Genomic DNA, 27013 nt, shown 5'->3' on the forward strand with positions numbered 1-27013 from the left:
TGGTGGCAGCCAGCATTTGCCCACCAAACAGCCACTGTCTAGTTTAGGGCACCATGGGAGAGGTCTCATTGGTTGCACTTTGCAGTGAGGACCTGAGAGCCATCCTTTGAATGCATCATTTCCTTCCCGGAAGCCAGCCATGGTCTCTGTGGCATCCTCCTGCTCCTTGCCTTTTGGCCCCCAGCTCTCTATCAGCCTGCAAGCATCCTCTGTTGGGGTTTCTGCTGTGATGGCATCGTGGAAGGGACTCTACAGAAATGTTGACCTTGAGCTAGAAGACCCAAAGGTCCCTGAGCAGAGGAGTCAATCAGGTATGTGGCACAGAGTGAGGCACATTAGGTTAGCCATATTTATTTGTATGCTGTTGGTGGATTTTGGTCATTGTCTTGTTGGGCTGTGTATGTGATAAAGGGGAGCCATATCAGGGTGAAGGTGTCTTTTTCTATTTGTCCCCTTGTCAGTTTCAGTTTTATTGGGTAATTTTTCTAGTAGGGCTGTTTCCCATACTATTTGGTACCATTGGTCCATGCTTACTCCTGACAGGTCTCTCCAGTGTCTGGTTATGATGCTTCTGGCTGCTGAAAGTAGGTGGGTTATGAGTTCTTTGTGATGTAAATGGACATTGCTGTCTTGGAAGATGTTTAGTAAGGCCAATTCTGGGGTAATTTCCACCCTACTCACACATGAAAACAAAGACCACCACAGCCAACCACAAATGAATACTCACACCCTAAGCCAACCCTAACCTCTCTCACCACCAAAGGAACACAAGTGAACAGCAAAGAACCTGCACAAGCAACGCTGACACCAAACCCTACATATAGTAAGTAAAATAGAAACATTGCCACCCCCACCTATCTATCCTCCCCCTCTTTCCCCCTTTTCTTTCTAATGTCTCAACAAATGGAACTGATTTGTAAAAATGTTACATGGGGGGAATACGAGAGAGAAAGACATTGCACACACTTTTGTAAATCAAGAAAATCTTTAATAAATAAACAGAGTGAGGCGCATAGGAAAAGGGTCCACTGCTGGGTATTATTAGGAGATGGCAAGGGTCCTGGTGGAGCAATCCCAGACCAGAGTTGGTGATCTTACTCCTGCCTCCATTCCTAGCTCCCTACAGGATGAAGCTTCAACCAAGGCTGTTGTGTTTTTATCTCTCCCCCCTCTCCCTATTGTGCCCACTTATTTTCTCCCAACGGCACACAACTTCTGTAGGGGCGGCAGACCCCTGATAATGGTCTAGCCCTAAAGCAGAGCTTTCCAAACTTTTTCATGTCAGTGACACACTTTTTGGACATGCACCGTTTAATGACACGGGACCGTATTTTTCTGTGTATAAGATGAGGTTATTTTATTTAAAACTTATGCTAAAAATTGGGGGGTCGTCTTATACATGGATAGTGGAGAGGTGAGACTGGCGTTTGGTGGCTGCCGGTAACAGGAGATTGTAAGCGGCATTTTTGTGGGTGATTGGTGGGTGCGGCAAAGTCCACTGGCTATTGACTGCTGCAGCAAATGGGCGGGGTGATTGGCACTTGCTTTTGTTAGGCGGGTGTGCTGATGATTGGTGGTTTCGTTGATGTGGTTGTGGCGCTCCTGTGGGTGAGTGATATTCCGCAAACCCTCCCCCCAAAAAAGCTCAACAACTCTGGGCACTCTCCCCCCATTTTCTCAGTTTGGAGTCCCACAAAAGAGTCTTATACACGGGGGTGTGTTATACACAGGAAAATATGGCAATTCAGTTTTGTTGGCAAACAAGAGGTTGATCTAACCCCTTTCCAGCCCTGGGAGGATCGCAGGGAGCATTCGCACGACACACCTACACACTGCAGCCGACACACTTAACGTGTCGTGACGCACAGTTTGGAAAGCTTTGCCTCAAAAGGTTTATGGCTCCAGTTGGATTCAAAAACGTTTCTTTGTCCATGAAAGCCAACAACCGCTCTTGCCCAATGGGTTAGGTTTTGGGATTCGGGTATCAATAGGCATCGTCTGCTTCCACACCAAAGGCAAAATGCTCCCAGGTTTCCTGAGAAGCTCAAAACCTTGAAGGAGTCGGACAGGCAGCTGAAGCACAGCTGGCAAAACACGGAACCCACACTCCACTTTCCTTGGCAGACAAGTCTCTTAACTGCTTTACATTTGAATGACACTGCTTGGCTGAAATAGCTGCAAAGCAGACACGGGGAAGGGTTAGGGAGTGAGGGGTTTTTTAACTTAACGTGTTGCAAAAGCACAATAAATTAAACAACACACAGTTTTTGCTTGGTTTGCATAATCTGTGCCCCCCCCATGGAATTTCAGCTGCTCTCTTCACACAAATGTTAGGTTAACTTGATGCAGAGTGCTTTTTTCAGTTAGTTTTTTGTACAGACCACGATAAAGTTCACCGTCAGACCCTCCAAATGTCCCTATTTTCCAGGGACAGTTCTAGATTTACAGAATCTGTCCTGGTTTCTCATTTGATCCTGGAATGTCCCACTTTTCCTTAGGACATCCGTATTTTCATTGGTGAACTGAGTCATCTGAACCCAGAGCCATCTGAAGGGTTTTTAAATGTTTTATTATTTTTTTATATATGTTGGAAGCCGTCCAGAGTGGCTGGGGCAAGCCAGTCGGATGGGTGGGGTATAAATAGTAAAATTATTATTATTAAGGAATAGGGTGTCCCATTTTCCACTGCAGAAATGTTGGAAGGTATGTTATTGAGGTCATAGGGAGCACACTTACAGATGCATTTCCTTGTCTTTTTCCTTATCACGAAAACACTGGTTCTGGCAGGGAGGTGAGTTTGTCAAGCACACCACCAACGATACATGTACAACTTGGCTTGGTCTGTATGTGGCTGGATGACACCCCAAAATAGTGAGTCTAGAAATGCCCTAACTTGGCGCCTCCTTTCCTCCATGCAGGCACCAAAGAGTACCCCGAGGAAGAGAGTATCTATGAGCCCTTTGATGCTGTGGCCAGTTTGGAGGGCAAGCAAGCAGGACAGGTGGCTGCGCCATGGAGCCCAGGTATGTCTGGTCTGAGCTTCAGGGGGATCCTCAGGGAGGTCTGGAGTTCACCCACACGTCACCGTGTATTGCCCTGGGCTGGGGGGGGGAGTCCCATTAGCAGTGGAGAATATTGGGGCCTCGTCACTAAGAAGGCCATGCAAAGGACCTACATCTTTATTCCAGCCTGGGGAAGAAAAGATAAGAAAATGGAGAGTGATTTGTGTAAAGTAGGAAATGGGAGGCCTTCCATATCGTGTAGGGCAGTGATGGCCAAACTTGGCCCTCCAGCTGTTTTGGGACAACAATTCCCATCATCCCTGACCACTGGTCCTGTTAGCTAGGGATGATGGGAGTTGTAGTCCCAAAACAGCTGGAGGGCCAAGTTTGGCCATCACTGGTGTAGGGAGATGATTTCTTGAACCTGGTGTTCATTTCCCTCCATTCGTCCCCCAACCCCACCTTGCAGGGGCTCAAGGGTCTTGTGGTTTGTATTTTACAATGAACCCCCATGTTCTAGACTACCCCCATTGTTAAATTGTATTTTGGGGGTTGCTTCCTTTTTAGTTTGCTTACTATTGCCTTTTTTGTGTCGTAAAATCTGATGATGATGATGAAACAAATAAATAGCAAATGGTCCCAAAGCAATAAACTTATTGCTCGAGGACCCTTTGAGTCCATTCCAGCGATACTGCCTGAAACCCCAAAAAGCTGTACAAGACATTGATGCTGAAATCTAGCATCGCCTGAGCTCTGTGAGTGCAGCTTTCTTGCGATTGAAGTGCAGAGTGTTTGAGGACCAGGACATTCGCAGGGAAACCAAAATGCTTGTTTACAAAGCTATTGTACTACTAACCTTACTGTATGCTTCTGAAACATGGACCACTTGTAAAAGCCATTTCCAGCTCCTTGAAAGATTCCATCAACAGTGTCTCTGAAATATTTTACACGTACTTGGGAAGGCAGGCAAACTAATGCCAGCGTACTGGAAGAAGCAAAGATTACCAGTGTCGAAGCAATGATTTTTCAACATAAACTTGGTTGGACTGGTCATGTTTTGCAGATGCCTGATTATTGTCTTCCAAAGCAACTACTCTATTCTGAACTTAAAAATGGAAAGTGTAATGCTGGTGGTCAACAAAAGAGGTTGAAAGACTCTCTCGAGGCAAATCTTTAAAAATGTAGTATAAACCCCGACAACTGGGAAACACTGGCCTGCAAGCGCTCCAATTGGAGAACAGCCTTTACCAAAGGTGTCATGGGCTTTGAAGACACTCAAACTCAGGACGAAAGGGAGAAAAAACGTGCTAAGAGGAAGGCATGCTTGGCAAACCCTCACTGTGATCAACTCCTGCCTGGGAACCTATGCCCCCACAGTGGAAGGTCGTGTGGATCCAGAATTGGCCTCCACGGTCACTTATGGACTCACTGTTAAAACCTTGTTTATGGAAGACAATCTTACTTGGCTATGAGTGATTGCCAAGAAGAAGAAGAAAGAATTCTGTGATACCACAGGGATTGGTGTGGCAGGTGAGGGGACGTTGGTGGCAGAGTGGAGGTGGAGAACAGGCAGAATGACACACTCTCTCTCTCTCTCTCTCTCTCCACCCCCCCCCCTTTTTTCTCAGCCGCGAAGCCATCTTGGACACGCAAGGTGGTTTTAGTAGCTGTTGCTGCTCTGCTGGCTACCTCGGTGTTCCTGAACGTGCTGCTGCTTGCGGTGGGAATTATGCGCTGTAAGTGGTCTGCTGGGTCTCTAAAGGCTGCTGGGGTGCCAGGTAGGGGTTTGCCAGACTGATATACTTTCTTCCTGTATCATTCAGAAGACATGCATGAGTCTCTGGATGTCTGCCTGGATTCTCAGCTGGGGAAAAGGCATAGTTTAGTGGTCGGGCGCATGCTTTGCATGCCATAGGTTCCTCCCAGGTTTGGCCCCTCACACCACCTCCATGTGGGGCTGACAAAGACCCCTGCCTGAAACCCCAAAAAGCTGCTGGCAGCCAGTGTAGTCAATACCGAGGTAGGCTGTCAGTGGTCTAAGCCAGTGGTTCCCAACCTTTTTTTTGGCCATGCCCCACCTAAGCATCTCTAAAATCCTGATACCCCACCACCGTGACATATAATTCTTATTATTCAAAAAGTGAACTCCTATTCACGTGGAGGAAGCCAAAAAGGCCATTAACTTGGTCTAAACAAGCTTCCAAATTGCCCCCCTTAAAAATCAAATTGCCCCCCTGTGGGGCGTGTGCCCCATGTTAGGAACCATGGGTCTAAGCTCAGTATACAGCGGCTTCCTCTGCTCCCCAAGGTGGAGCTTCATTCAAAGTGCATTATAGTCAATTGTACAACTTTGAAGTGCATTGAAGCAGTGTGTGTGTGAGAGAGAGAGTGAGGAAGAGTTTAGGTAGAGTTACCTTAACTCTATGCAACAATTTTCCTGGCATACACTGATTTAAAAAAACCAGCCGCCAAGAAAGGGGGCACTAAAATGGTACGAAAAGTGATGGTTGACACTTTCAGATGTAAGTTCCATATGGCCACTTGGTCAATGAGGCTTGGTGAGTACCACACTCCTTTTTCAAGCCAGTGGTAGGATATCACTTTTAGGTAACGCCGCTAAGACTGTGAGACACGCACCCCGGGGCCTTCAAAGTTTCTTTTTCACCAGTTGCTACTATGAAGGTAGCCTCCGGCGCTGACCTTCAGCCAGCCTGTAATGCTAATAAATAACAACAACAACAACAACAACAACAACAACAACCCCACCCATCTGGCTGTGTTTCATCAGCCATTCTGGGCGGCTCCCAACAGAATACAGTGGTACCTCTGGTTATGTACTTAATTCGTTCCGGAGGTCCATTCTTAACCTGAAACCATTCTTAACCTGAGGTACCACTTTAGCTAATGGGGCCTCTCACTGCCGTCACGCCGCCTCCACACAATTTCTGTTCTCATCCTGAGGTAAAGTTCTTAACCTGAGGTACTACATCCAGGTTAGCGGAGGTGTAACCCGAAGTGTTTGTAGCCCGAGATGTTTGTAACCCGAGGTGTTTGTAACCCGGGATACCACTGTATTAAAAAACACAATAAACACCAAACATTAAAAACTTCCCTAAACAGATCTGCCTTCAGATGTCTTCTAAAAGTCAGAGAGTTGTTTATTTCCTTGACATCTGATGGGAGGGCATTCCACAGGGCAGGTGCCACTACTGAGAAGGCCCTCTGCCTGGTTCCCTGTAATCTCACTTTTCGCAGTGAGGGAACCGCCAGAAGGCCCTCGGTGCTGGACCTCAGGGGGTTGAGATACTCCTTCAGGTATACTGGGCCGAGGCCATTTAGGGCTTTAAAGGTTAGCACCAACTTCTTCTTGTTGGCTCCCTGCACAGATTCTAAGATGTCTGCTGCTTTGGAGCAAGCGCGTGCTGAGAACAGGAAGCTCCAAGAGGCAGGTGAGTGTCTGTGGGAGTTGTGGCGGACCTTGTGAAGGAGTTCAAGACCTCCCTGGCTCTGCCCTCACTGCCCCAAGGCTGGAAGGTGGTGCTCAGCTCCACATTTCAGGCTAGGTGCATGAGTGCAGGTTTTCTGGAGAGCAGAATCAAAGTTCTGTCTTGGTACTTCCGGAAAGCTCTGCAGAACAGTGATGCGCTTGGCTGTGAAATATCTTTTACTTCTCGTTTGAAAACGATATACCTGCTGATAGCCAGCCTAGGTGGCTGACTGGAACCAGAGCCAGCCCACCCATGAGGCAGGGTGAAGCAGCTGCCTCAGGCGGCGGAAGTGGTGATGCAGGCAGGGCGGCAGAAGGCACCTCGGGTGGCAAAATGGGCTGGGCTGCCCCTGACTGGAACCAACAGGGGACTACTAATAAACAAGAGGGAGAAAGATGGGCTTGCTGAGGAGAATCCAGAAGTATGCAGATGTTTAAAGTGTCAAAATGGGTGGGAAATAAAAGAATCCAGGGAGGACCAAATAATTCTGTAAAGAATTATCTCTGCAATTCTCAGGTGCAGCGGAGAAGTCTATCCCATCATGAATGCTGAAGTAAGAGTCATCCGTCAGCCCAGTCAGCTTCTGGAAAGGGAAGGGTGCCATTTTGTCATTTGCCTCAGTCGGCAAAATGTTTTGGGCCAGCCCTATTTACCCCAGTCACAAATCATTGTGTTTCTCAATTAAATGACCAGTTGTCTCAGTTAATATTAAACAGAAATTAGTCTCTTCAGTCCAACAGAGCTGCTTTTTACTGTCTCTGTCAGAAGCTCCATGTTCCAAAAATGCCTCTCGGGGTTGTTCCGTGTTTCTAGATGTTAGCGGGACTTTTCCTTCCGCCTGCTGGTGAGAGCTTCAGATCTCATGAGCTCCTTCAAACCAAACTATGATGACCTCCAGCTCAGTTTTGGAGCAGTTCAAACACCCCGACAGCTTGACCAGATTATCCATACATGTATCTGGGACTGCTTTATTCAAATTCTAGACTAGATGCTCAGTTCAAACATGGACAAGAGTCTAAGCTCTATTATGAAAGTAGGTTTCTATTCCTACTTTCTATAGTTGCAGTGAAGATAATAGTACTCACTAAATATTGTTTTAGTGGCAAGCACGTGGCTATTTTGCCAGAACCAAATGCCTCTAGAGTAGTTGACAAGGAATTGTACATTTCCTTACAGCCTCCCCATCTATTTCATCCTTCTCACTCTGCAGATCTATTGTTCTTTCGAAGGACTCTATGCTTACATTCATTTTCCCCAGCTGGGAGTAGGGAAAAGAGGCAGCTCCCTTTGCAAAGCCACCTTGGACATTCCCTAGTCACTGGGGTCCATTTGCCTGCAAAAAAGAGAATATCCCAACAGGGCATGTCATTTTAGGGGGTGAAACTTAATTTTTGCAAATTTTGTCAGCGAGGGGGTGTTAAAAACGTGTTTTTGGGTGTGAGGAAATCAAAACTGCTATTATTTTTGTGACTGGACAACATTTAGCTTACCAAGTCTACATCTGAATAAGAATCAAATAAACTGCTTTGAGAAAACCAAATAATTTAAATTTTTACCTTCTGAAAGTGTCAGGTAATATAAAATATGTATAACATATAAATCAAACTAATATAAATATATAACATAACTGCAAGTACTTGGCAATCATTTTTAATGATTTCTATGTGATTTTACACACATTTTATTTACCAAACCGAACTAAGTTATATCAGTTTAACCAAAATATCTTTTAGATTCCTGAGTCATTTTACAACTTTTTATCACCCCTCATTTTTTGGAATTGGAAAGTTGGCAAGTTTGAAATGCCCTGCTTCCCCAGGCTAGGATAGGATAATTTCCAGCAGTCCTATAAAAAATGGAGCGACCAGCTCAGCAAAACCCACTCCTACAATCACAGAATCACAGGTATGGTAAGGACCCCAAGACATCATCCAGCCCCAAGCCCTAACTCAGAATATTGCTAAGGAATATAGCAACATCTGAGCTGGCAATTAGTCCCAAACTTATTAGTTAGGTACAAGATTAATAGCGCCAATAACATCTCACTGGAAATCCACAAAATCTCCAAGAATCATAGACTGGGTTTGAATGTTCTGGAAGATAGCTTCCCACAAAATTAACACATTTTGTCATGCCCTCCTCAAACCAGTACATAGACGGGAAAAGGGGCTCCCTTCATTTTGGTTTTTGGAACACATTTCGAAGATAAAATTAAGCCCCGTATTTGTTTCTCATCGTTACTCTCTGCCTACTAAAAATATTATAATATATTGTCAGGGCCAGTCATTATTTTTGTCAAAATGTCTATATTATAAGTCTTGCTGTACTTAAAAAACATATGTTTAATGCTAATTTAAAATGGCTATATTGAAATTGAAATGTTGAGTGAATTCTGAACATTGGCAGATGCTGTTCTAAATAGTCTTCACTGGCTACAGGGACGTGGGTGGTGCTGTGGTCTAAACCACTGAGCCTCTTGGGCCTGCCGATTAGAAGGTCAGCAGTTCGAATCCCCACAACGGGGTGAGCTCTCGTTGCTGTCCCAGGTCCTGCCAACCTAGCAGTTCGAAAGCACGCCAGTGCAAGTAGATAAATAGGTACTGCTGTGGCGGGAAAGTAAACGGCTTTTCTGTGCACTCTGGCTTCCGTCAATGTGTCCCGTTGCACCAGAAGCGGTTTAGTCATGCTGGCCACATGACCCGGAAAGCTGTTTGTGGACAAATGCCTGCTCCCTCGGCCTGAAAGCGAGATGAGCGCCGCAATCCCATAGTTGCCTTTGACTGGACTCAACCATCCGGGGGTCCTTTTTACCTTTACCTTTTTACTGGTTATCGATGCCTAGCCTGGACTGTTGCTTTGTCTTGCACTTGATATACAGTGAGCGCTCGGGTTGCGAATGTGATCCGTGCAGGATGCATGTTCGCAACCCGCATCTGCGCATGCGCGGGTTGCGATTCGGCGCTTTTGCGTATGTGCAAAGCTCGATTTAGCGCTTCTGCACAGGCACGACCGCTGAAACCTGGAAGGAACCTGTTCCAGTACTTTCAGGTTTCGGCGGTCCGCAACCCAAAACAACGCAACCTGAAGCGGCTGTAACCTGAGGTATGACTGTACTTTACTGTCTCAGTCCTGTTCTCTGGTAAGAAGCTGCAAAGACCTGACTCCATTTCTTCTCTCGCTCTCAGTCCCTTTCTTCCTCTTGTCCATTCACTGACTGCCTGCCTCTGCCTGCTGTCATTCCTCCATGCTAACTCTGTTCCCCTTGCCAGTCCCCAGCTCCTTCTTGCTGTACAATGAGAACCGCAGTCATTGTGTGACGAGGAAGGAGCCCAGCTCTCTCACACAAGCGCCCTGTGACCCTAGGAACTGGCTGCAGCATTTTCGGTGGTTCTCCAGAGGCCTCCTCCTTCACATGGATTCACTGCTCTGCGTAGCAGCACCCAAGGCCAAAAGAAAGGAGACCGTCCGTCTGGAACCCTGCAATGGGACAAACCCACTCCAGCGGTGGGAATGCCGCGATCACGATCTGCTGGCCCTGGAGGGCAAGGATCTGTATTTCAACTACGGCAACAGTCTTGACCGGGTGGTGATGCTGTTTGACGGCAACGGGCCCTGGAGTCGCTGGGTCACCTACGGCACCCGCCAAAACATCTGCAGCAGTGAGTCCTGACAGGGTACTTCCCCCTTTCAGCGCCCAAGGAGGACGGCATGCCCTCCAACATTTATCCAATGAAAATAAGTGGTGGTTAAACCACAGAGCCTAGGACTTGCCAATCAGAAGGTCGGTGGTTCGAATCCCCCCGACGGGGTGAGCTCCTGTTGCTCGGTCCCAGCTCCTGCCAACCTAGCAGTTTGAAAGCACGACAAAATGCAAGTAGATAAATAGGTACTGCTCCGGCAGAAAGGTAAACGACGTTTCCGTGCGCTGCTCTGGTTTGCCAGAAGCGGCTTAGTTATGCTGGCCACATGACCTGGAAGCTGTGTGCCGGCTCCCTCGGCCAATAAAGCGAGATGAGCACCGCAACCCCAGAGTCGGCCACGACTGGACCTAATGTCAGGGGTCCCTTTACCTTTTTATTCCATAATAATAATAACCCTTCTAACTGGGTTGCCCCAGCCACTCTGGGTGGCTTCCAACATATATAAAAACACAATTAAACATGAAACATGGCGGGGGGGACTTCCCAATACAGGGCTGCCTTCAGCTGTCTTCTGAAGGCCATGTAGCTACTTATCTCTTTGGCTCGCTGGTCGCATAACTCCATACCCTCCAATATTTCTCTGATGAAAATTGGGACATCTGAAGGGAAAGTGGGACATTCCGGGATCAAATCAGAAACTGGGGCAGCATCTGTAAATCTGGGACTGTCCCTGGAAAATAGGGACACTGGGAGTGTCTGGGGTGGGTGTGTTGGGGGTGAAAGCCCGTGCCAAAGGGATGACTATGGGATGCTAAGAACCGACAGCTAAACATGCTATTTGTGTCCTTCTCATCCCGAGACATGTTCCTGTTGTACTGCAACCATTTCTGTCTGCAGACACTCTGGCTCTCAAAAAGCTCAGCAAAGAAGGATGCTAAAACTCATCAGCATCTGTTTTGGGGTTGGCACGGCTCAGATAAACAGCTGCCCTGGACACATAATTGACCTGCACCTCCATGGACAGCTATGAGTCCAAAATGACTCCCAGGCTGTGCACCTGGTCCTTCAGGGGCACAGTTTCCCCATTCAGGACCAGAGAGCCCCCCCCACACCTGCCTGACCCCTGTTCCCCCGAAACAGTACTTCTATCTTTTCAGAATTCAGTCTCAATCTGTTAGCCGCCATCCATCCTCCAACCGCCTCCAGACACTCACACAGGACATTCACCACCTTCACTGGTTCTGATTTAAAAGAGAGGTAGAACTGGGTCTGTGTTATCAATGTGTTATAAACATGCACCACCAGATGGCGATGTAGAGCACAAAACTTTTCTGTGATTTTACATAGCATTTCCCCCCTTTGTTATAACGATTTAATTTATGACTTGTTTTTCCCCCTGTGTGTAGATCCACCCTTGGTTTCCCTGCCTTCTGCCCCACCAGTCCAAAGGGCCGTAAGCACCGCTGGGCATGGAGGACACCCTGTAGCATGAGAGGGAAAAAAGGTAGACAACCTAGTCAAACCAAGTCTTTCTTCTTCCCAGTTTCCCAGTGCCGGATTTACATATAAGCTAAACAAGCTCTAGCTTAGGGTCCCACTCTCTTGGGGGGGCCCAAAAAAAATTTTAAGGAAAAAAACCTGGATGTACATTTCCAAAATATAAGATAAAAAAACAAATAAAATAAAACCTACATACAGCAACAGTGTTTTGTGTTGTGTAGGCTCCTATGTTGTAAGTAATGGGCCCCGCCTGCTAGCCTGCTCCCCGAAATATCACTGGTTTGCTCATTTCTATATACAGTATAGGGTGCCTACATTCTGCTATTTATAATATAGTTTGCACCATATATTTGCACCTATTATTATTTCATGCTATGGCAAGTTTCTAGAGACTAGATTATGAGTAAATTGTGTTTCTAAAGAAACTTTTGTTATTGCCAAAATCATTTTAAGTTAGAGCTTAATCTTTATTTCACTATTAATGTACTTCTTCTTAATTGTATTTCACTATTAATATATTTACGGTACACGGGTGGCGCTGTGGGTTAAACCACAGAGCCTAGGGCTCGCTGATCAGAAGGTCAGCCGGGTGAGCTCCCGTTGCCCGGTCCCTGTTCCTGCCCACCTAGCAGTTCGAAAGCACATCAAAGTGCAAGTAGATAAATAGGTACCGCTCTGGCAGGAAGGTAAACGGCGTTTCCGTGCGCTGCTCTGGTTCGCCAGAAGCGGCTTAGTCATGCTGGCCACATGACCCGGAAGCTGTACGCCGGCTCCCTTGGCCAATAAAGCGAGATGAGCGCCGCAACCCCAGAGTCGGTCACGACTGGACCTAATGGTCAGGGGTCCCTTTACCTTTACCTATTAATATACTTCTTAATTGTATTTCAGTTCAACAATTACTTTGATAAAATACATACTTTAAGTTGTTATGTGCAAATGGCTTTAGATACCTATTAGCTCCCTAAATTACCATATAGCATATATTCAACACAAAAAACAGTGACAATTTGTTGTGGACAAAGGACAGCTGGACATATAAAGGGGCCCCATTACCTTCAGTAGCTTAGGGCCTCATCAAACCTAAATCCAGCCCTGGTCCTGCCACCAAGTTGATATTTCTGGCTCCTCAAGCAAACAGTCCTCTAACGTTTGGGACTTTAAGTGGCCTGGTGTACTCCCTACACGGGCAGAGTGATATGGCGCTTGGTCATGGGCACAAAAAGTTGTTCTCAGGCTATTCCCCCCCCCCCCAAAAAAAAACCCCACAATGATTTCACTTGATTAAACTATTTGACTTGTTGCTTTACTGAAACCTTAATAGTTTTGAGGAATCGTTGGGGTATCTAGTGTGTGATGCTGTTTTGCTTGGGTTTTTGTAGCTCTTGGCAACAAAACGAGTCCAGTCATGGAGATATGAAGAATTGTGGCCTGATGGGAAACATCTGGATCTGTGACAGCTTCTGTTCAGTGAGGTGCAGTCGCCAACATTGCCATCCTGCCCTCAGCTTTTTCGGCACCACCAAAATCACTTCCCGGCTCACTTCCATCTCCTGAATGAGGGGTGCTAAAAATTTGTAACATGACTTGGGAATTCAAAATATATTTGGGTAAAATTAATATCTTTTATTGTGCGTAAAATTGCACAGAAATCTTTAAAAACGATTGCCCAGTACTTGCAATTGAATTAATATTATTTCTATATATTATATATTGTTTTTATTGTTTCTTCTTATTTAGCATTACAGGACACTTTCAGAAGGTAAATTCTTTGGTTTTCCAAAACAGTTTATGTGCTTCTACGCCAACTGTAGACTTTACCAAGCTAAATGTTGTCCAGTCACAAAAATAAGATGATTGGAATTCCTCACACCCAAGAACATATTTTTAGGATTCCTCAATGAAGAAATCTGCTAAAATTAAATTTCACCCCCCCCAAATGACACACCCTATTCTCTCAGTCAAAACGGAATGCAAAGAAAACGAAAGTTTTCGGGCAAAACAAGTTCTGAAGCAGTCTGGGAAATGAATGTGAGCTTGCATATTTCACTGAAACACGCTCAGTGTGCTGTTATTGTCCTATTTGTTCTTCTTCTACAATCTGCACATAGCACAGCTTTATTTTATTGGTATGATGCTTCAGAAATTTCTGAATCTAGGGATTTGTAAAATGTTTCATTTTGCTTATTTGCACGTCACCATCATCTGTGGGAATTGTGCTTTAGGACAGATCCTGTCCCCCGACTCAGCTACACAGCTGCAAATAAATCGTTTTAAATGTGCTGTAAAGGGCAATATACAAATGTGACACTAGATGGCGATGGTGAGCTATACAAAATTCAATGTATTTTTCAAAATGTTTTTTTGTAAAAGCATTTTCACAGCATTTTTTATATGCGTGTAGATTCCACTTCCATGACATCTAATATAAAGGATCAAAGTCATTATTTTGTGAATGCAAGTACACTTTTTTTTCCACGTTTTGACCATCCGCACAATGAAGTGGTAGCGATGAGTGTTCTACCATATCACGGTGTGTTTTTGTATGTGTGTGTGTTTACTTTTTAATTAGGTTAAGAAAGGAACACTGGGCTTCCCTATTAGAGAATTAAGGGTTTTGTGGAGGTTGGGTGGTTTTATATTTAGTTAAGCTAAGTGCTGGAATGGCAGAAAACGACTGTTGCGCCAAACAGGATCGAGGCCCCAAGACACGTCATACGCACGTGAATACCATATGCCTTCTCCCACACTGACGTAAACAAAAACAGCCAGACTCGTACATTCACAGATATTTAATTGTCCATAAGGACATACAAATATTTTTTTTTAAAAGCCCACATCTTCCGTACCGCATTTCTTCATTAGGCTGGCTATGGCTTTGCGCTCCCGAGTTGTAGAACGTGGTCTCTTATCAGCTAAAAACTGCATCGCAAAGGCAGCATTAAGGGGAAATGATGGAAACTGAAAAGGATGTGGAACTAACCAACACACGCACACAGCATTCTGGGGATTGTGAAATGGAGTTCACATTTCTCAGCTCGATTATGGCCTGGCCCCCTAAGGGTCTAAAAATCTATTGCAGGGGACACGTACTGCCGGCACGTATCTTCTGGCGTTATTTGGTCAAAGGAGCACATGAGCTGCTCACACACCCCTCTGCAGTTCTGTGGCAGCTGCTGGCAAGGGAGGTGCCAACTGTATTGGCATCTCAGCAAGTGGGGAGGCGGACACAGGCTGGGGCTGCCTCAGTCACATGTCGTTAGGCCCTCTGTGACACACCTTGCCCCATGGCATGCTTGCCCCACTTGAATGATGAAAGGTTTAACCAGGCCTATGGGGAGAGCGTCTTGGCCTAGCCCAATATGGCGGACTAAGATGAAGCGAGTGGCGGCCATTCTCCACTGGAGAACTTCCTCCTGCTATGAAAGGGAGGAGTTAGCCAACCAGCCGGTGCCGCAAAGGACCGCCAGAAGCTGAGATGCTTCCGAAAAAGGTGTGCTCAGGTAGAGTCAGACTCACACTTCCTGTCACACAGGGGCACATCCCATGTTGGGGGGGGGGCGGAATTATTGGAAAAGGGCTTGAATATAATACTGCCAATATCGCCGTGCCATTACAGAAGGCCTAAGGTGCAGCCACACTTGAAACACTGTGTAAAAAGTCCTGGTTGCCATGCTTCAGAAAAGATATTATAGAGCTGGGGGAAAGTTCAGGAAATGGCAACCAGAATGAGCAAAGCCTCCACGAGGCTGCAACTTGGGAGGGGGGTGTATAAGACTGTGCATGGAGAAAATGGATGGGGGGGGTGTTCTCCCTCTCTTGTAATACAGTCGTACCTTTGAAGTCAAACGGAATCTGCTCCAGAAGTCCGTTTGCCTTCCAAAATGTTCGGAAACCGAAGCGCGGTTTCTGATTGGCTGCAGGAAGCACATGCAGCCAATGGGAAGCCGTGCTGGACGTTCGGGTTCCAAAGAATATTCACCAACTGGAACACTTCTGGGTTTGCGGCATTCAGGAGCCAAAACGTTCGACTTGCAAGGCGTTTGGGATCCAAGGTACAGCTGTACTAGGAGCTTGGGCTACCCAACGAAGCTGACCGTTGAAAGATTCAGGACAGACCAAAGAAAGTCTAGTGAACAGCTAATCGTGTGGAGCTTGTTGCCATAGGAGGTAGCGATGCCCACCCACCTTGGTGGCTTTCAAAGGATATTAGATAAATTAATGCAACGTGAGCCTATCAATGGCTTCCATCCATGATGGCTACATTCTGGCTCCACCGCCAGAGGCAACAGGCCAGTCGCTGGGAATCACAGCCAGGGAGAGAGATGTTGTAACTCAGGTCCTCGTTGGCCACTGTGAGGGCAGGATACTGACCTAAATGGGATAGTGGGCTGATCCTGCAAGTACATGTTCTGATGCAAATGAGGGCAGGGTTATTTGTTTTTCTGGCAAGGTGGCACAATTCTCCTTTTCTCACATCCCACTTAGCAGTAGGCTATTTCTGCATTTTAGCAGAAATTTAGCAGTCAGGGGGCGCTAATGATGCCGTAGAAAGGTCTTGGCACCGGAGGGGGAATCTCAGCTGCCCAGCAATGCAGAACGAGAGGGAGAATCACACTGAAGCCCCTGTCACAGACGGGGCTGCAAGAATTTTCAGAGAAGGAACTGGGATCCCAGCCCTTGCACTTTTAGTGTCTTCCAGGGCAGAGGAACAAGCTGGGTTTGGGGTTTCCTGCCTTGCCCCTCCCCCCAAGACTTGGGCATTTCATAGAGTTTAGCCTTTCATTTTCAGGTAGGGTTGCCATACATCCGGAATTTCCTGGATTACTGTAGCCACAAAGCAATGTCCGGGTGGAAATCGGCTAAATGTCTTGGAAAATCTGGATGAACGGCAGCTGATGTCAGCAGTGTCGTTTTTGCTCAGAAATAGCTCAAAAGCATCCAATTTTGCAAACTTTTCTGTCTGGATTTTCACTTTTTGAAATATGGCAACCCTACTTTCAGGCAGGAAGAAAGTGAAAATGAACTGCTCACTCAGTTCCACAGTCAAAACAAAAGCTGAGCCATTTTAAAAACCGTAAATTAGAATTAGGGGAACACAGTTAGGCCTGGCCTCAGCATGCAGACCCCTTGAACCAACTGGTCAGCCTCGTCCCCCAGCAGCATAGCGTGGTTTGCTGGTGCCTGGAGCAGGCTTGGGTTCACCAGGGGGGTGGGGCATGGAGGGTGAATGGAGCCTGCTGCACCAGCTTAGCCCTTGCCACCAATGCTGCCAGAGTGCCCCCCACCCCATCGGAGCCAAGCAGGGCTGCACTGCCTGCCCTCCTGCACAGTGGGGAGCCTGGCCAGCCAACGCGGCCCTGGGGCCATCTTGGGACTGCCAAGGGGCTATGACAAGCCAAATGTGCAGCCCCCTCTTAAAAAATGCACCCAGGGACATCGCCCTGGCAGCCCACCCTTCCAAACTATGCCCCTTCTCTCCCCTGCATTGATGCCCGCCTTTGCCCCCACCCCAAACATATTTTGAGTGCTCCAATCAGCACTAGGTGACTTGGAGTTCTTGTTTTAATTTCCCAGAAAGCTCCAGTTTCATGCTCCTTCAGGGGCATTGTGGGAAATTGAAATGGAAGTTCTTGGCTGCCCAGACCACTGCCTCTGACAGATAAGCCCACCCAGAAGAGAGCCTGTAGGACACTTTGCCAAGGGCATCCCTCAAACCTATGTTCAGGCACAAACTCGCAGAGGAGCCTAGCCTTTGGCAAGCGACAGCTTCACAAACCTGGCTCCCATCTATAATAAAGGGAGGATAATAATACTGACCCACCTTCGAGGGTTTGTTGGAAGTGCTCTGGATGATGAGGGGAAATGTGCTACTTAAATACTACCGATTCAACGTTATCAAGCAAAGAAAACAACATCTTGGTCAGCTCCTCTCTTCCTCGAAACCGCCGACACGCAGGAACAAGAAACGCTTCCTTCCTGTCCCCGCACAATAAATTCCACGGTGGGAATTTAGGAGGTTGAAAGCGCTCTACAAACTGCACTCTGGTAGCCAGAGTCACAGCGAAAGCACCTCCCTTTGGGAAAAGACATACGAAAACAACGAAAGACGGACCACTTGGTTCGAAGTACCGTGATCCGAAAGAATACTGATAAGGAGGCAGGATCAACCGCCTGAGCTTGGCTTGGTCACAGCCTGGCTGTCCGAAGGGCCCGGCAGCGGCGCACTCGGCCCTTCCTTAGGCCTCGCAATGTTCTGCCCCGAGAGAACAGCTCACAGGCAGACATTGATTTGCTTGGAAAGCTCTCGCTCGAGGTCCAAGATGAGGGCGTCAAAGTCCTTCAGGTTGAGCCTCGCGCTGAAGGGAGCCTCGGAGTCTTCCACCAAGGCGAAGTCCCCTACGAAGACGGCTCGGTTGTGGTGCGGCAGAGTCACCTCTCTGTTGTCCTCTTCGTTGTCGCTCTCGCTGCCAGCCACCTCGTCGTAGTCGGTGTCGCCGCCCGGCCTGGGCCCCGCCGAAAACTGCTGCTCACACACACTCCAGTCCCCAGCGTAGCGGTTGCTGGGAGGGCTTTCCAGGCCTCGAGGGCGGCTCCGGGCCACGACGGTGGTCTGCAGCAGCGGCAGGTCCAAGGGAGGGCGGCAGTGGCGCTGGGGTGGCTTGATGGGCAGGGGGCACTCGCCCTCCTCTTCGGTTACCCTGCGTGGGGCTGAAGGGAAAGGGAAAGCAAGTTATGAAAACCAAATGCATCTGGTTCACTAAGGCCTGAGGCACAGACCCTCCAAGTGCCCCTGTTTTCCAGGGACAGTCTTGGATTTATAGAAGCCATTCCAGTTTCTTTTATTTTCGGAGAGCCAGTGTGGTGTAGTGGTTAAGAGCAGTGGACTCGTAATCTGGTGAACCGGGTTTGCTTCCCTGCTCCTCCACATGCAGCTGCTGGGTGACCTTGGGCTAGTCACACTTCTCTGAAGTCTCTCAGCCTCACTCACCTCACAGAGTGTTTGTTGTGGGGCAAGAAGGGAAAGGAGATTGTTAGCCGCTTTGAGACTCCTTCGGGTAGTGATAAAGTGGGATATCAAATCCAAACTCCTCTTCTTCTTCTTCTTATTATTATTAATCATTTCTCTTTGATTTCACAAATATAAATTTATAACCATACCAAATACACATCCATATAAAGGGATTACTCTGAATCTCAAGACTCCCCCCCATCCCCTCCATAGATCCTATTGTCAACATTTTCAACTGCATATTATTTTGTAATCTATATTTTGTATCTATCCATATTGTCCATAGTACAGTGGTACCTCGGGTTAAGTACTTAATTCGTTCTGGAGGTCCGTTCTTAACCTGAAACTGTTCTTAACCTGAAGCACCACTTTAGCTAATGGGGCCTCCTGCTGCTGCTGCGCCGCCGGAGCACAATTTCTGTTCTCATCCTGAAGCAAAGTTCTTAACCTGAGGTACTATTTCTGGGTTAGCGGAGTCTGTAACCTGAAGCGTATGTAACCTGAAGCATATGTAACCCGAGGTACCACTGTATTTGTTACATTACAAGTGAGATTAAAATCCTGCTAATGTTTCAGAGTGGCTGGGGCAGCACAGTCAGATGGGCGACATATAAACAATAACATTACAGTCGTACCTTGGAAGTCAAATGGAACCCGTTTGGGAAGTCTGTTCAACTTCCAAAACGTTTGGAAGCTCCTGCAGCCAACTGGAAGCCACGGAAGCCGTGCCGGACGTTCGGCTTCTGAAATTTGTTCAAAAACCGGAACACTCACTTCTGGGTTTCGATCATTCGGGAGCCGATTTGTTCAGGAGCCAAGGCATTTGAGATCCAAGGTACAACTGTACTGTTATAATTAAATTATTATTACTGCAGCGTGAACGCTGGCAGGTGCCAGGCCCTCCATGTCACTGAAACCCAGAGCACCGCATGCCTCCAGCCAGCCCCTTCCTAGGCACCTGCCCTCTCTTGCCCACTGGCCTCCCCACTTGGCACTCACCTGGCCAGGCCTGCAGCAGGTAATGCAACACTTCGATGTGGTGCTTGAAGTCCATGGTGCTGGCAATGGTGCGGTGGTGGTGGCTGGGGCCACAGGGGCCCGGCCCCGCTGCTCCCTGGCTCAGCAACACAGGACCAAAACACACAGCCAGGTTCTGGGCGTTCATGCGGTTGAAGGCATGGAAAGCAGCAACCTGGCTGAGGTGATCCAAGAGCATTGTCAGGGTGGCCTAGAAAATGGAAGAAGAGAAAATTGCCAAAATGTATAGAAAAAGTTCTAATAAGTGCTGGAAGTGCAAAGAGAAAGTTTTACCATATGTGGTGGAACTGTAAAGTAATCAAGAACTACTGGGAAATGGTTTGCAACGAAATGAAAAAGATGTTTAAAATAACGTTTGTTTAAAAAAACCCAGAAGCTTTTTTGCTAGGCATTACAGGACAGGCCTTGCCAAAAGAGCGGAATAAGCTATTCATGTATGCCAGAACAGCAGCTAGGATTTCACTAGCCCAAAAATGAAAGGATGATAGGAAAGAAGAATGGCAAGCAAAACTTATGGACTACGCTGAAATGGCGAAGCTTACGGGAAAACTCAGAGACAAGGACAATAAAGACTTTTAAAAAGAATGGGAACCATTTATGACTCACTAGCAGGCTTTGAGTAAACATTTACAATTAAGGAAAAAAGTGTATAAGGAGCAATAGTTGGGAAAACAACAAATCGTAAGATGCAATTGGGAAAGATATGGTATAAAAATGATAAGACTATAAGAACAATTAGTAGAAAGATTTTAAAATCAAGGTAAACAAAATTAGCAGAAGTAGCAAATATTTAAAGAACCAGAAGAGGAGGTTGGGGGAAGTCAAGGGGGGGGGTGAGATTTGGTTTTATGAATTTCTCATTGTATGACTGCGGAAATGGATAAAAGCCCCGCATCCAAACAATGACTATCATCAGTGCAGGTAAGAAAAAAATGTAATTTTAAATTTTATCATCTACAATACTGTCTTACCTATTTTATAGTACAATACATTGATTATGGCTTTCATTTTATGGATCCATGGTGTCGTTAGATAGTAGAATTCATGTTAAATTGTTATTTTAAGGGTTGTTTTTAAAAGTCTGGAACATGGAAAAAAATTAAAGTATACTTAAAAAAATACTGTAAAATTAATGAATGCTAGAAAGATGTTGGAATGAATTTACATGGTCTTAGCAGAAAGGTTATAAAGAATTAAGTAAAAATGGACTGTTAATGGGTTAATGTGTAAAATTCAAGGTTAAATTGTGTTAAGATAAATTAAGGAACAAAATTTGAGAAAGAGGGAAAGGACTTGCTGGAACAATTATGAAATAGAATACAAAAAGGGAGGCGTGAGGAAGTCAAGGAAATAAGTAAATGAAAGATAATGATATGAAAATACTGGATGTTAATGTTTTTTTTCCTTCTCTTTTTTCTTTCTTCGCTTTAGTGTTGTATTTTTTTTTTTGAAGTAGTGTAATCTTTTTTATTATTACTGTCTGTTTTTCTTTTTTCTGTAATTGTTAAACTTCAATAAATATCTTATAAAAAAAATAAAAGTCTGGAACAGATTAATCTGTTTTGCATGACTTTCTATGGGAAAGCACGCCTTGGTTTTGGAACACTTTGGTTTTGGAACGGACTTCCGGAATGGATTAAGTTTGCGAAACAAGGTACCACTATATATAGAAAGACCTCCAATATTTGATGTTCGTCAAAATGGCACTAGCTGCTGCAGGAAGATAACTGTTTTGAATGGAATGGTTCGTGCATTTATTAAACGAACAACAAGGACCCAGTCCTGGCACTCCGACCCTTGGAGCCTGGTACCCATTTGCCCATCATGCACAAATCTCTTGAGCTCATGCTACTTGCTTAGCCAGAATGCCAGTGGCTTCCTATTGCAATTCCAACTCACCTCCTTCCCAAAAGTAGGGGATGTGTCAGGACACTTGACACAAAAACGGAGAGTCCTTAATAGACCACTTTTATTTGACTAGGTATACATTTTTCTACAATGTTAACTCATCTGCATAGCCCACTAAACCCCCTGCTCCACAATAAATATGTGGCGAGGCTTTAGTGAGAACTAATTTGGCTCACCTTTTCCTTCTTATATGTGACAAACCTATGCAGCACTGCGCTCTCAGTGGTTTCCATGTTTTCCCCTCCCCTCTGTATTCTCATTTTATTTTTTCTATTTGCATTTTTTTACATTCATTACTCTTACTACATTTTGCATGTACTTATGTCAATAACTATTCTGTATAAAAAATGACGATGACAATAATAATGATGATGATGCTTCTTTTCAAAACAACAACAGTGACAACAACCTGGGGGGAATTTGATGGGCCTGGTTCTGATGGGAAGGAAAGTCCGTTTCCTCCAATGGGAGTCCAAAACTCCTTCAAGGGGCACATTGTGGTCAGCCTGTTGAGGCTACTACACTACTGGGTATACTGGGTTGCAGGTGGCGCTGTGGTCTAAACCACTGAATCTCTTGGGCTTGCCGATCAGAAGGTCGGCAGTTCGAATCCCCACTATGGAGTGAGCTCCCATTGCTCTGCCCCAGCTTCTGCCAACCTAGCAGTTTGAAAGCACGCCAGTGCGAGTTGATAAATAGGTACTGCTGTGGTGGGAAGGTAAACAGCGTTTCCATGCACTCTGGTTTCTGTCGCGGTGTCCCGTTGCGCCAGAAGCGGTTTAGTCCTGCTAGCCACATGACCCAGAAAGCTGTCTGTGGACAAACACCGGCTCCCTCGGCCTGAAAGCGAGATGAGCGCCACAACCCCACAGTCGCCTTTGACTGGACTTAAACATCCAGGGGTCCTTTACCTTCACTTTTTTTTTTTTAGTACTGGGTGTGTCACCCTTGGCACAAACAGAGAGGCCTGGGCTCAGAAGAGCTGCCATTCTGGGGGGTCCTCACCTTCTCGGCCTCTGGCAGGCAATCCAGGAGAGCTGTCGTTGTCGCCTCTTTCGCCTCCTGCCCAGCCGCCCGATTGGACATGGCTTCCAGGACCACTTGGTACAGTGGGTCAGTGATGAGAGGTGTGGGGAGCTCACGCAAGTAATCTTTCAGGATTCCTGGGGGGGGGGACAAGTGGGGAGGAGGAAAGGAGAAAATACCTCAGTCCATTTAACCATCACCACGGGTCCCCTCCCATACTCAGTCCTTACTAGAGAGGGCTCCTGTCATTGTGGGACTGAGTAGTTCTTGCCACACCTTAAACTGCCCTATCCCATCATAAGGGACATTTTCCGGCAAAAGCTTCCTTCACAGAGGGAGGACTGTGAGGGTGACGGATGCACAGGCTGAGGCGCAGGGCCAGGTGGGGGGAGGCAGGAGGGCTGGAAAGGGGCCAGGCCAGCAGTGGCGTAGCGTGGGGGGTGCAGGGGAGGCCGGCCGCACCGGGCGCAACATCTGGGGGTTAGGGTTAGGGGGCGCAAATCCACGGGTTAGGGGTGCAAATTACTTGCCTTGCCCCGGGTTCTGACAACCCACGCTACGCCACTGCAGGCCAGAACCCTTTATTGCTACAGACCTACACAGCTGCTCTTCCAGACGGAAACAGAAGGACGATATGGTTTTGATTTATTTTTATTAAAACTATTTTTATATATGCATTTCACTGAGAGTTTCTTTTTTAAAAAAGTTTTTATTCAAAATTAAAACAAGACACATTATCCAAAAACATATCATCCTTGTTTCCCCCCCCCCATTTTTCCTCCCTCCCCCCATCCAACCCCCACCCCCACCCCTGACTTCCCTCAGTTCCAGTCTTTGGTTTCTCTGAGATTGCTGTTTTCTGCATGTTACAAAGTTGTATAGATCTTCAAACTATTTAGCTGATTATTATCAATAAAAAGTTTGTGAATGTTTATTCAAAACCTGCCAAGGAGTCCAGTTCACTTTTTTGCGTCTTCAAATACTTTGTAAAGGGTTCCCATTCATCTTTAAAGTTCCTGGCCCTCTGCTCATAATCTCTCAATCTCTCCCTCTCCCCCTGTGCTGGGGAGATTTTTGCCCCACCTCTCACCTCACCATCTCTGGAGCTCCAGAGAGTGGAAGGAGAACCAGCGGGTGGAAATGGCAAGGTAGCAAAACCGTCGGAGAAACATAGAAACCGTCCAAAACGGGCAGGGTTGCTTGACACAGGGGGGCAGACGGCCGCAGGAGGTGGATGGGCTCCCCTTTGCTCGAGGCATGTAAGCAAAGCCTGGATGACCACCTGTCAGGGATGACGTAGTTGCATCCTGCACTTCGGGGCTGGGCTGGATGACCTCTGAGTTCCTTTCCAATGCCTATGATTTGGAGCTTGCCTCCCCCTGCCCTTTCCCATGATCCTAACAACTGGCAGATTCTGCCTTCTCAGAAAAGCCCCGCCATACTCCAGGCCTGCCAACAGGCCACTTCTCCAACATCACATGCACACAGCCCTGAGCACTTGAGGTTCGGTCAGAGGTATTAAGGGCTGCAGAGGACTGCGATGCCCTGGAGGACTCCCTCATTGCCCCTTCAAAAACACCTGCCCCTCAGAAGTAAAAATGCATGCAAATAGGGAACAAGGCAATTTTGTGGATAAAGGACCATAATTGGCTTTGGAAGCAGTATAAAACCACGAGTGCCTGTCAGTATCTCCAGCCATGAGCAGACAGGAAGCACAGCTGCATAGATGTGTCTCTACCTGTCCCCAAAGACTCCGCAAAGCAGCCAGGGTTTGGTTTCTGCAGGGCCCACAGGGAAGAGTACGAAGCTGGGGGTCAAGGACACTGACCTGTAACGACATTGATGTCTGGATAGAGGTCCTCTGAGAGAACCACGGCAGTGCTGTCCCGCTCAAAAGCATCACGCAACTCCTTTTTCACCGCCGCCGAGCCGCACAAGCGATACAGGCCCACAACCTACAAGCAGGAGACAGCCGGTCACTTGGGCAAAAGGGCCCCCTCTCCAGAGGGCTGTTCCATAGGCCGGGTGACCTGGCTGCAGGAAAACCTGGGAGAGAGAGAGGAGGTCTGGCCCGAAACCTGAGGCCTATTGGCTTAACCCTGGCAGGTTCAGTAGTGCATTAGGGCATGCTGAGTTTTTCATCTTTCAAATTCCAAATGTGAGCGGTGCTAACAAGTTGTAACGTGACTTGGGAATCCAAAAGATATTTTGGTGAAATCAGTTTAGTTTCATTTGGTCAACAAAATGTGTATCGAAGTACAGTCGTACCTTGGATTTCGAACAGCTTAGTTCCCGAGCGTTTTGACTCCTGAAAGCCACAAACCCAGAAGTGACTGTTCTGGTTTGTGAATTATTTTTGGAAGCCGAACGTCAGACAGGGCTTCCGCAGCTTCCGAATGGCTGCAGGAAGCTCCTGCAGCCAGTCAAAAGCCATGCTTTGGTTTCCGAACGTTTTGGAAGTTGAACGGACTTCTGAAATGGATTCCGTTTGACTTCCAAGGTATGACTGTGTTACAAAAGAGGGAGAAAAAAACCCTCCCTGTCCATTTTCTCCATGCACAATCTTATACACCCCCACTCCCAAGGTACAACTGTACACAGAAATCATTAAAATTACCCAGTACTTGGAGTTATATTTTATATTAGTATTATTTATAAATCATACTGTATTTTACATTACCTGGCACTTTCAGAAGGTAAAATCAAAATCCTTCGGTTTTCCAAGAGCAGTTTATCTGCTTCTTAATCAAATGTAGACCTACCAAGCTAAATGTTGTCCAATCACAAAAATAATAGCAGATTTGATTTCCTTACACCCAAAAATGTATTTTTAAGACTCCTCACTGACAAAAAATTGCAAAGATTAGGTTTCACCCCCTTAATAGCCATGCCATGCCTTCTGGGAAGAGCCTAGGTCGAGTGGAGATGGGTGGATGGAGAGAAAGAGAGATAGAGAGATAGAGAGAGTGCATTTACCTTTAATCCCCGCTTCTCAATCTGGGCAACACACTTCTGGATCAGCAATGGCACTTTGATGGCAGCCCCTTCCCTCTCCACCAGCTGGCTCAGCTTCACTCCAAAGACTTGGGGCTCCTGTTGGTTGCTGGCTGGATCCCACTGGTCTACCAAGGTGAGTTTGATGTAGAGGAGGCCCTGTGGCTCCAGCTGCATGGCAAGCTGTTGGCTCCTGCAACCTGGAAGGAGGGGCAGCCAAGAGAGATGCTGTGAGGATGGCCTGGTCCCTCAACTCCACCCCACGCCCTTCCCCTTGGCAAAGCCACACTATCAGGTCAGCTCCGGTGACATCTGTCTTTGTCAAGTGACAACCATGGAAGAGGCCTGCCGGGCACTTCAGCACCTTGGACAGAAAACAGGGTCTGTGCTCACATCTGGATCTGTCTTCGCCCCCCCCTCCTGCCACAGAATCTTCCACCACTCCCCACCTGGTCATGTTTGGCCCAAACGTGGAGCTTCTGTGACGCAAGCTATTCATTCCCTCCAGCCAGCAAGGGGATCTCAGCCCACATACAGGGGCAACACATTACCTGGTCTGGCTTCACCAGTTCAAATCCACTCTTCCCCAAGCCCCAGAGCCAAGATGTCAGGCTTCGGGGAATCCTATCCCTCCCACGGTGGTAGCCAAGAAGCAGATAAACAAGAAGAGTTCTTACCAAGTACATTATTCAATATTCACAGAGAGAGGCGAAGGAATGCAGTCTCTCTTAGATAATGTGTTGCTCTGAGTAAGTCTCACCCCCTCAGTCTCCCTTATCCTACGTCATCCCTGCTCTGGCTGATCTGTGCTTTCTACCTCTGAGCTTTCTGTTCTACTACTTTCAATGCATGCCAGGTCCTGGGAGAAGGGGGGGGGGTCAGGAATGCTTTCCAAAGACACTGAGTCTGTCAGCTCTCTCTCCCCTGGTGCTTCTTCTTCTTCCTGCTGTTCCTCTCCCAATATTTCCCAGCTTCTCCCCTCTGCAGCCTTTGAACTATGCCCTTCTGCAAATCACGGTTGCCAATCTATACTGTCCTCCTGTTCTCAGGAAGGTTCAGGAGAAAGGGATGCAGTCCCCACCATTCTTCTTCAATCTAGCCCTGAATTTTCTTTTTCTGTTTTGTTATTTTCTTATTGTCCTTTTTTTGGTGGGGGGTGTATGCTGTCACTGTTGAAAATACAATGGATAGTTATTTGCAGGAATTATTTCGCTGGCCTTTGTTGAGGATTCTGCTCTGCAGTATATCAATGCCCAGGGAGGTGCAAGTAATAATACAGTGGTACCTCGGGTTAAGCACTTAATTCGTTCCAGAGGTCTGTTCTTAATCTGAAACTGTTCTTAACCTGAAGCACCACCACCACTCAAACCTCTCTGCTTGCCCCCCTAGAAACAGACTTATCCACCT

At 46.8% G+C, this 27013-nt stretch overlaps 2 protein-coding genes across 6 annotated transcripts in view; one reads left to right on the forward strand and one right to left on the reverse strand.

The window, feature by feature from the left end:
* On the forward strand, nucleotides 1-16582 carry LOC310752831 (uncharacterized protein). Of its 5 annotated transcripts, none has more exons than XM_083593917.1 (7): nucleotides 1-311; nucleotides 2919-3023; nucleotides 4631-4738; nucleotides 6389-6451; nucleotides 9760-10149; nucleotides 11538-11635; nucleotides 13011-16582. In XM_083593917.1, exons 1-6 carry the CDS (start codon nucleotides 140-142, stop codon nucleotides 11621-11623), a joined length of 924 nt encoding a protein of 307 aa, XP_083450043.1. In that variant the 5' UTR covers nucleotides 1-139; the 3' UTR covers nucleotides 11624-11635; nucleotides 13011-16582. The 5 variants fall into 5 exon arrangements, with proteins under 5 accessions (XP_083450043.1, XP_083450044.1, XP_083450045.1 ...); XM_083593916.1 differs by having other exon boundaries at nucleotides 52-311; nucleotides 4631-4780; XM_083593918.1 differs by lacking the exon at nucleotides 11538-11635 and having other exon boundaries at nucleotides 34-311; nucleotides 4631-4780.
* Nucleotides 14406-27013, reverse strand: part of SYDE1 (synapse defective Rho GTPase homolog 1) — a 21905-nt gene continuing 9297 nt past the window's right edge. The window contains exons 4-8 of the mRNA XM_083592945.1: nucleotides 25589-25806; nucleotides 24441-24567; nucleotides 22592-22749; nucleotides 19640-19868; nucleotides 14406-18339 (exon numbers count right to left, since the gene is read on the reverse strand). Of these exons, the coding sequence (XP_083449071.1) occupies nucleotides 17903-18339; nucleotides 19640-19868; nucleotides 22592-22749; nucleotides 24441-24567; nucleotides 25589-25806 (1169 nt within the window). The 3' untranslated portion in view covers nucleotides 14406-17902. The remainder of the gene's footprint in view (nucleotides 18340-19639; nucleotides 19869-22591; nucleotides 22750-24440; nucleotides 24568-25588; nucleotides 25807-27013) is intronic.

This window comes from Podarcis filfolensis (assembly GCF_964270895.1).
Source record: "Podarcis filfolensis genome assembly, chromosome: 17".
NCBI lineage: Eukaryota > Metazoa > Chordata > Lepidosauria > Squamata > Lacertidae > Podarcis > Podarcis filfolensis.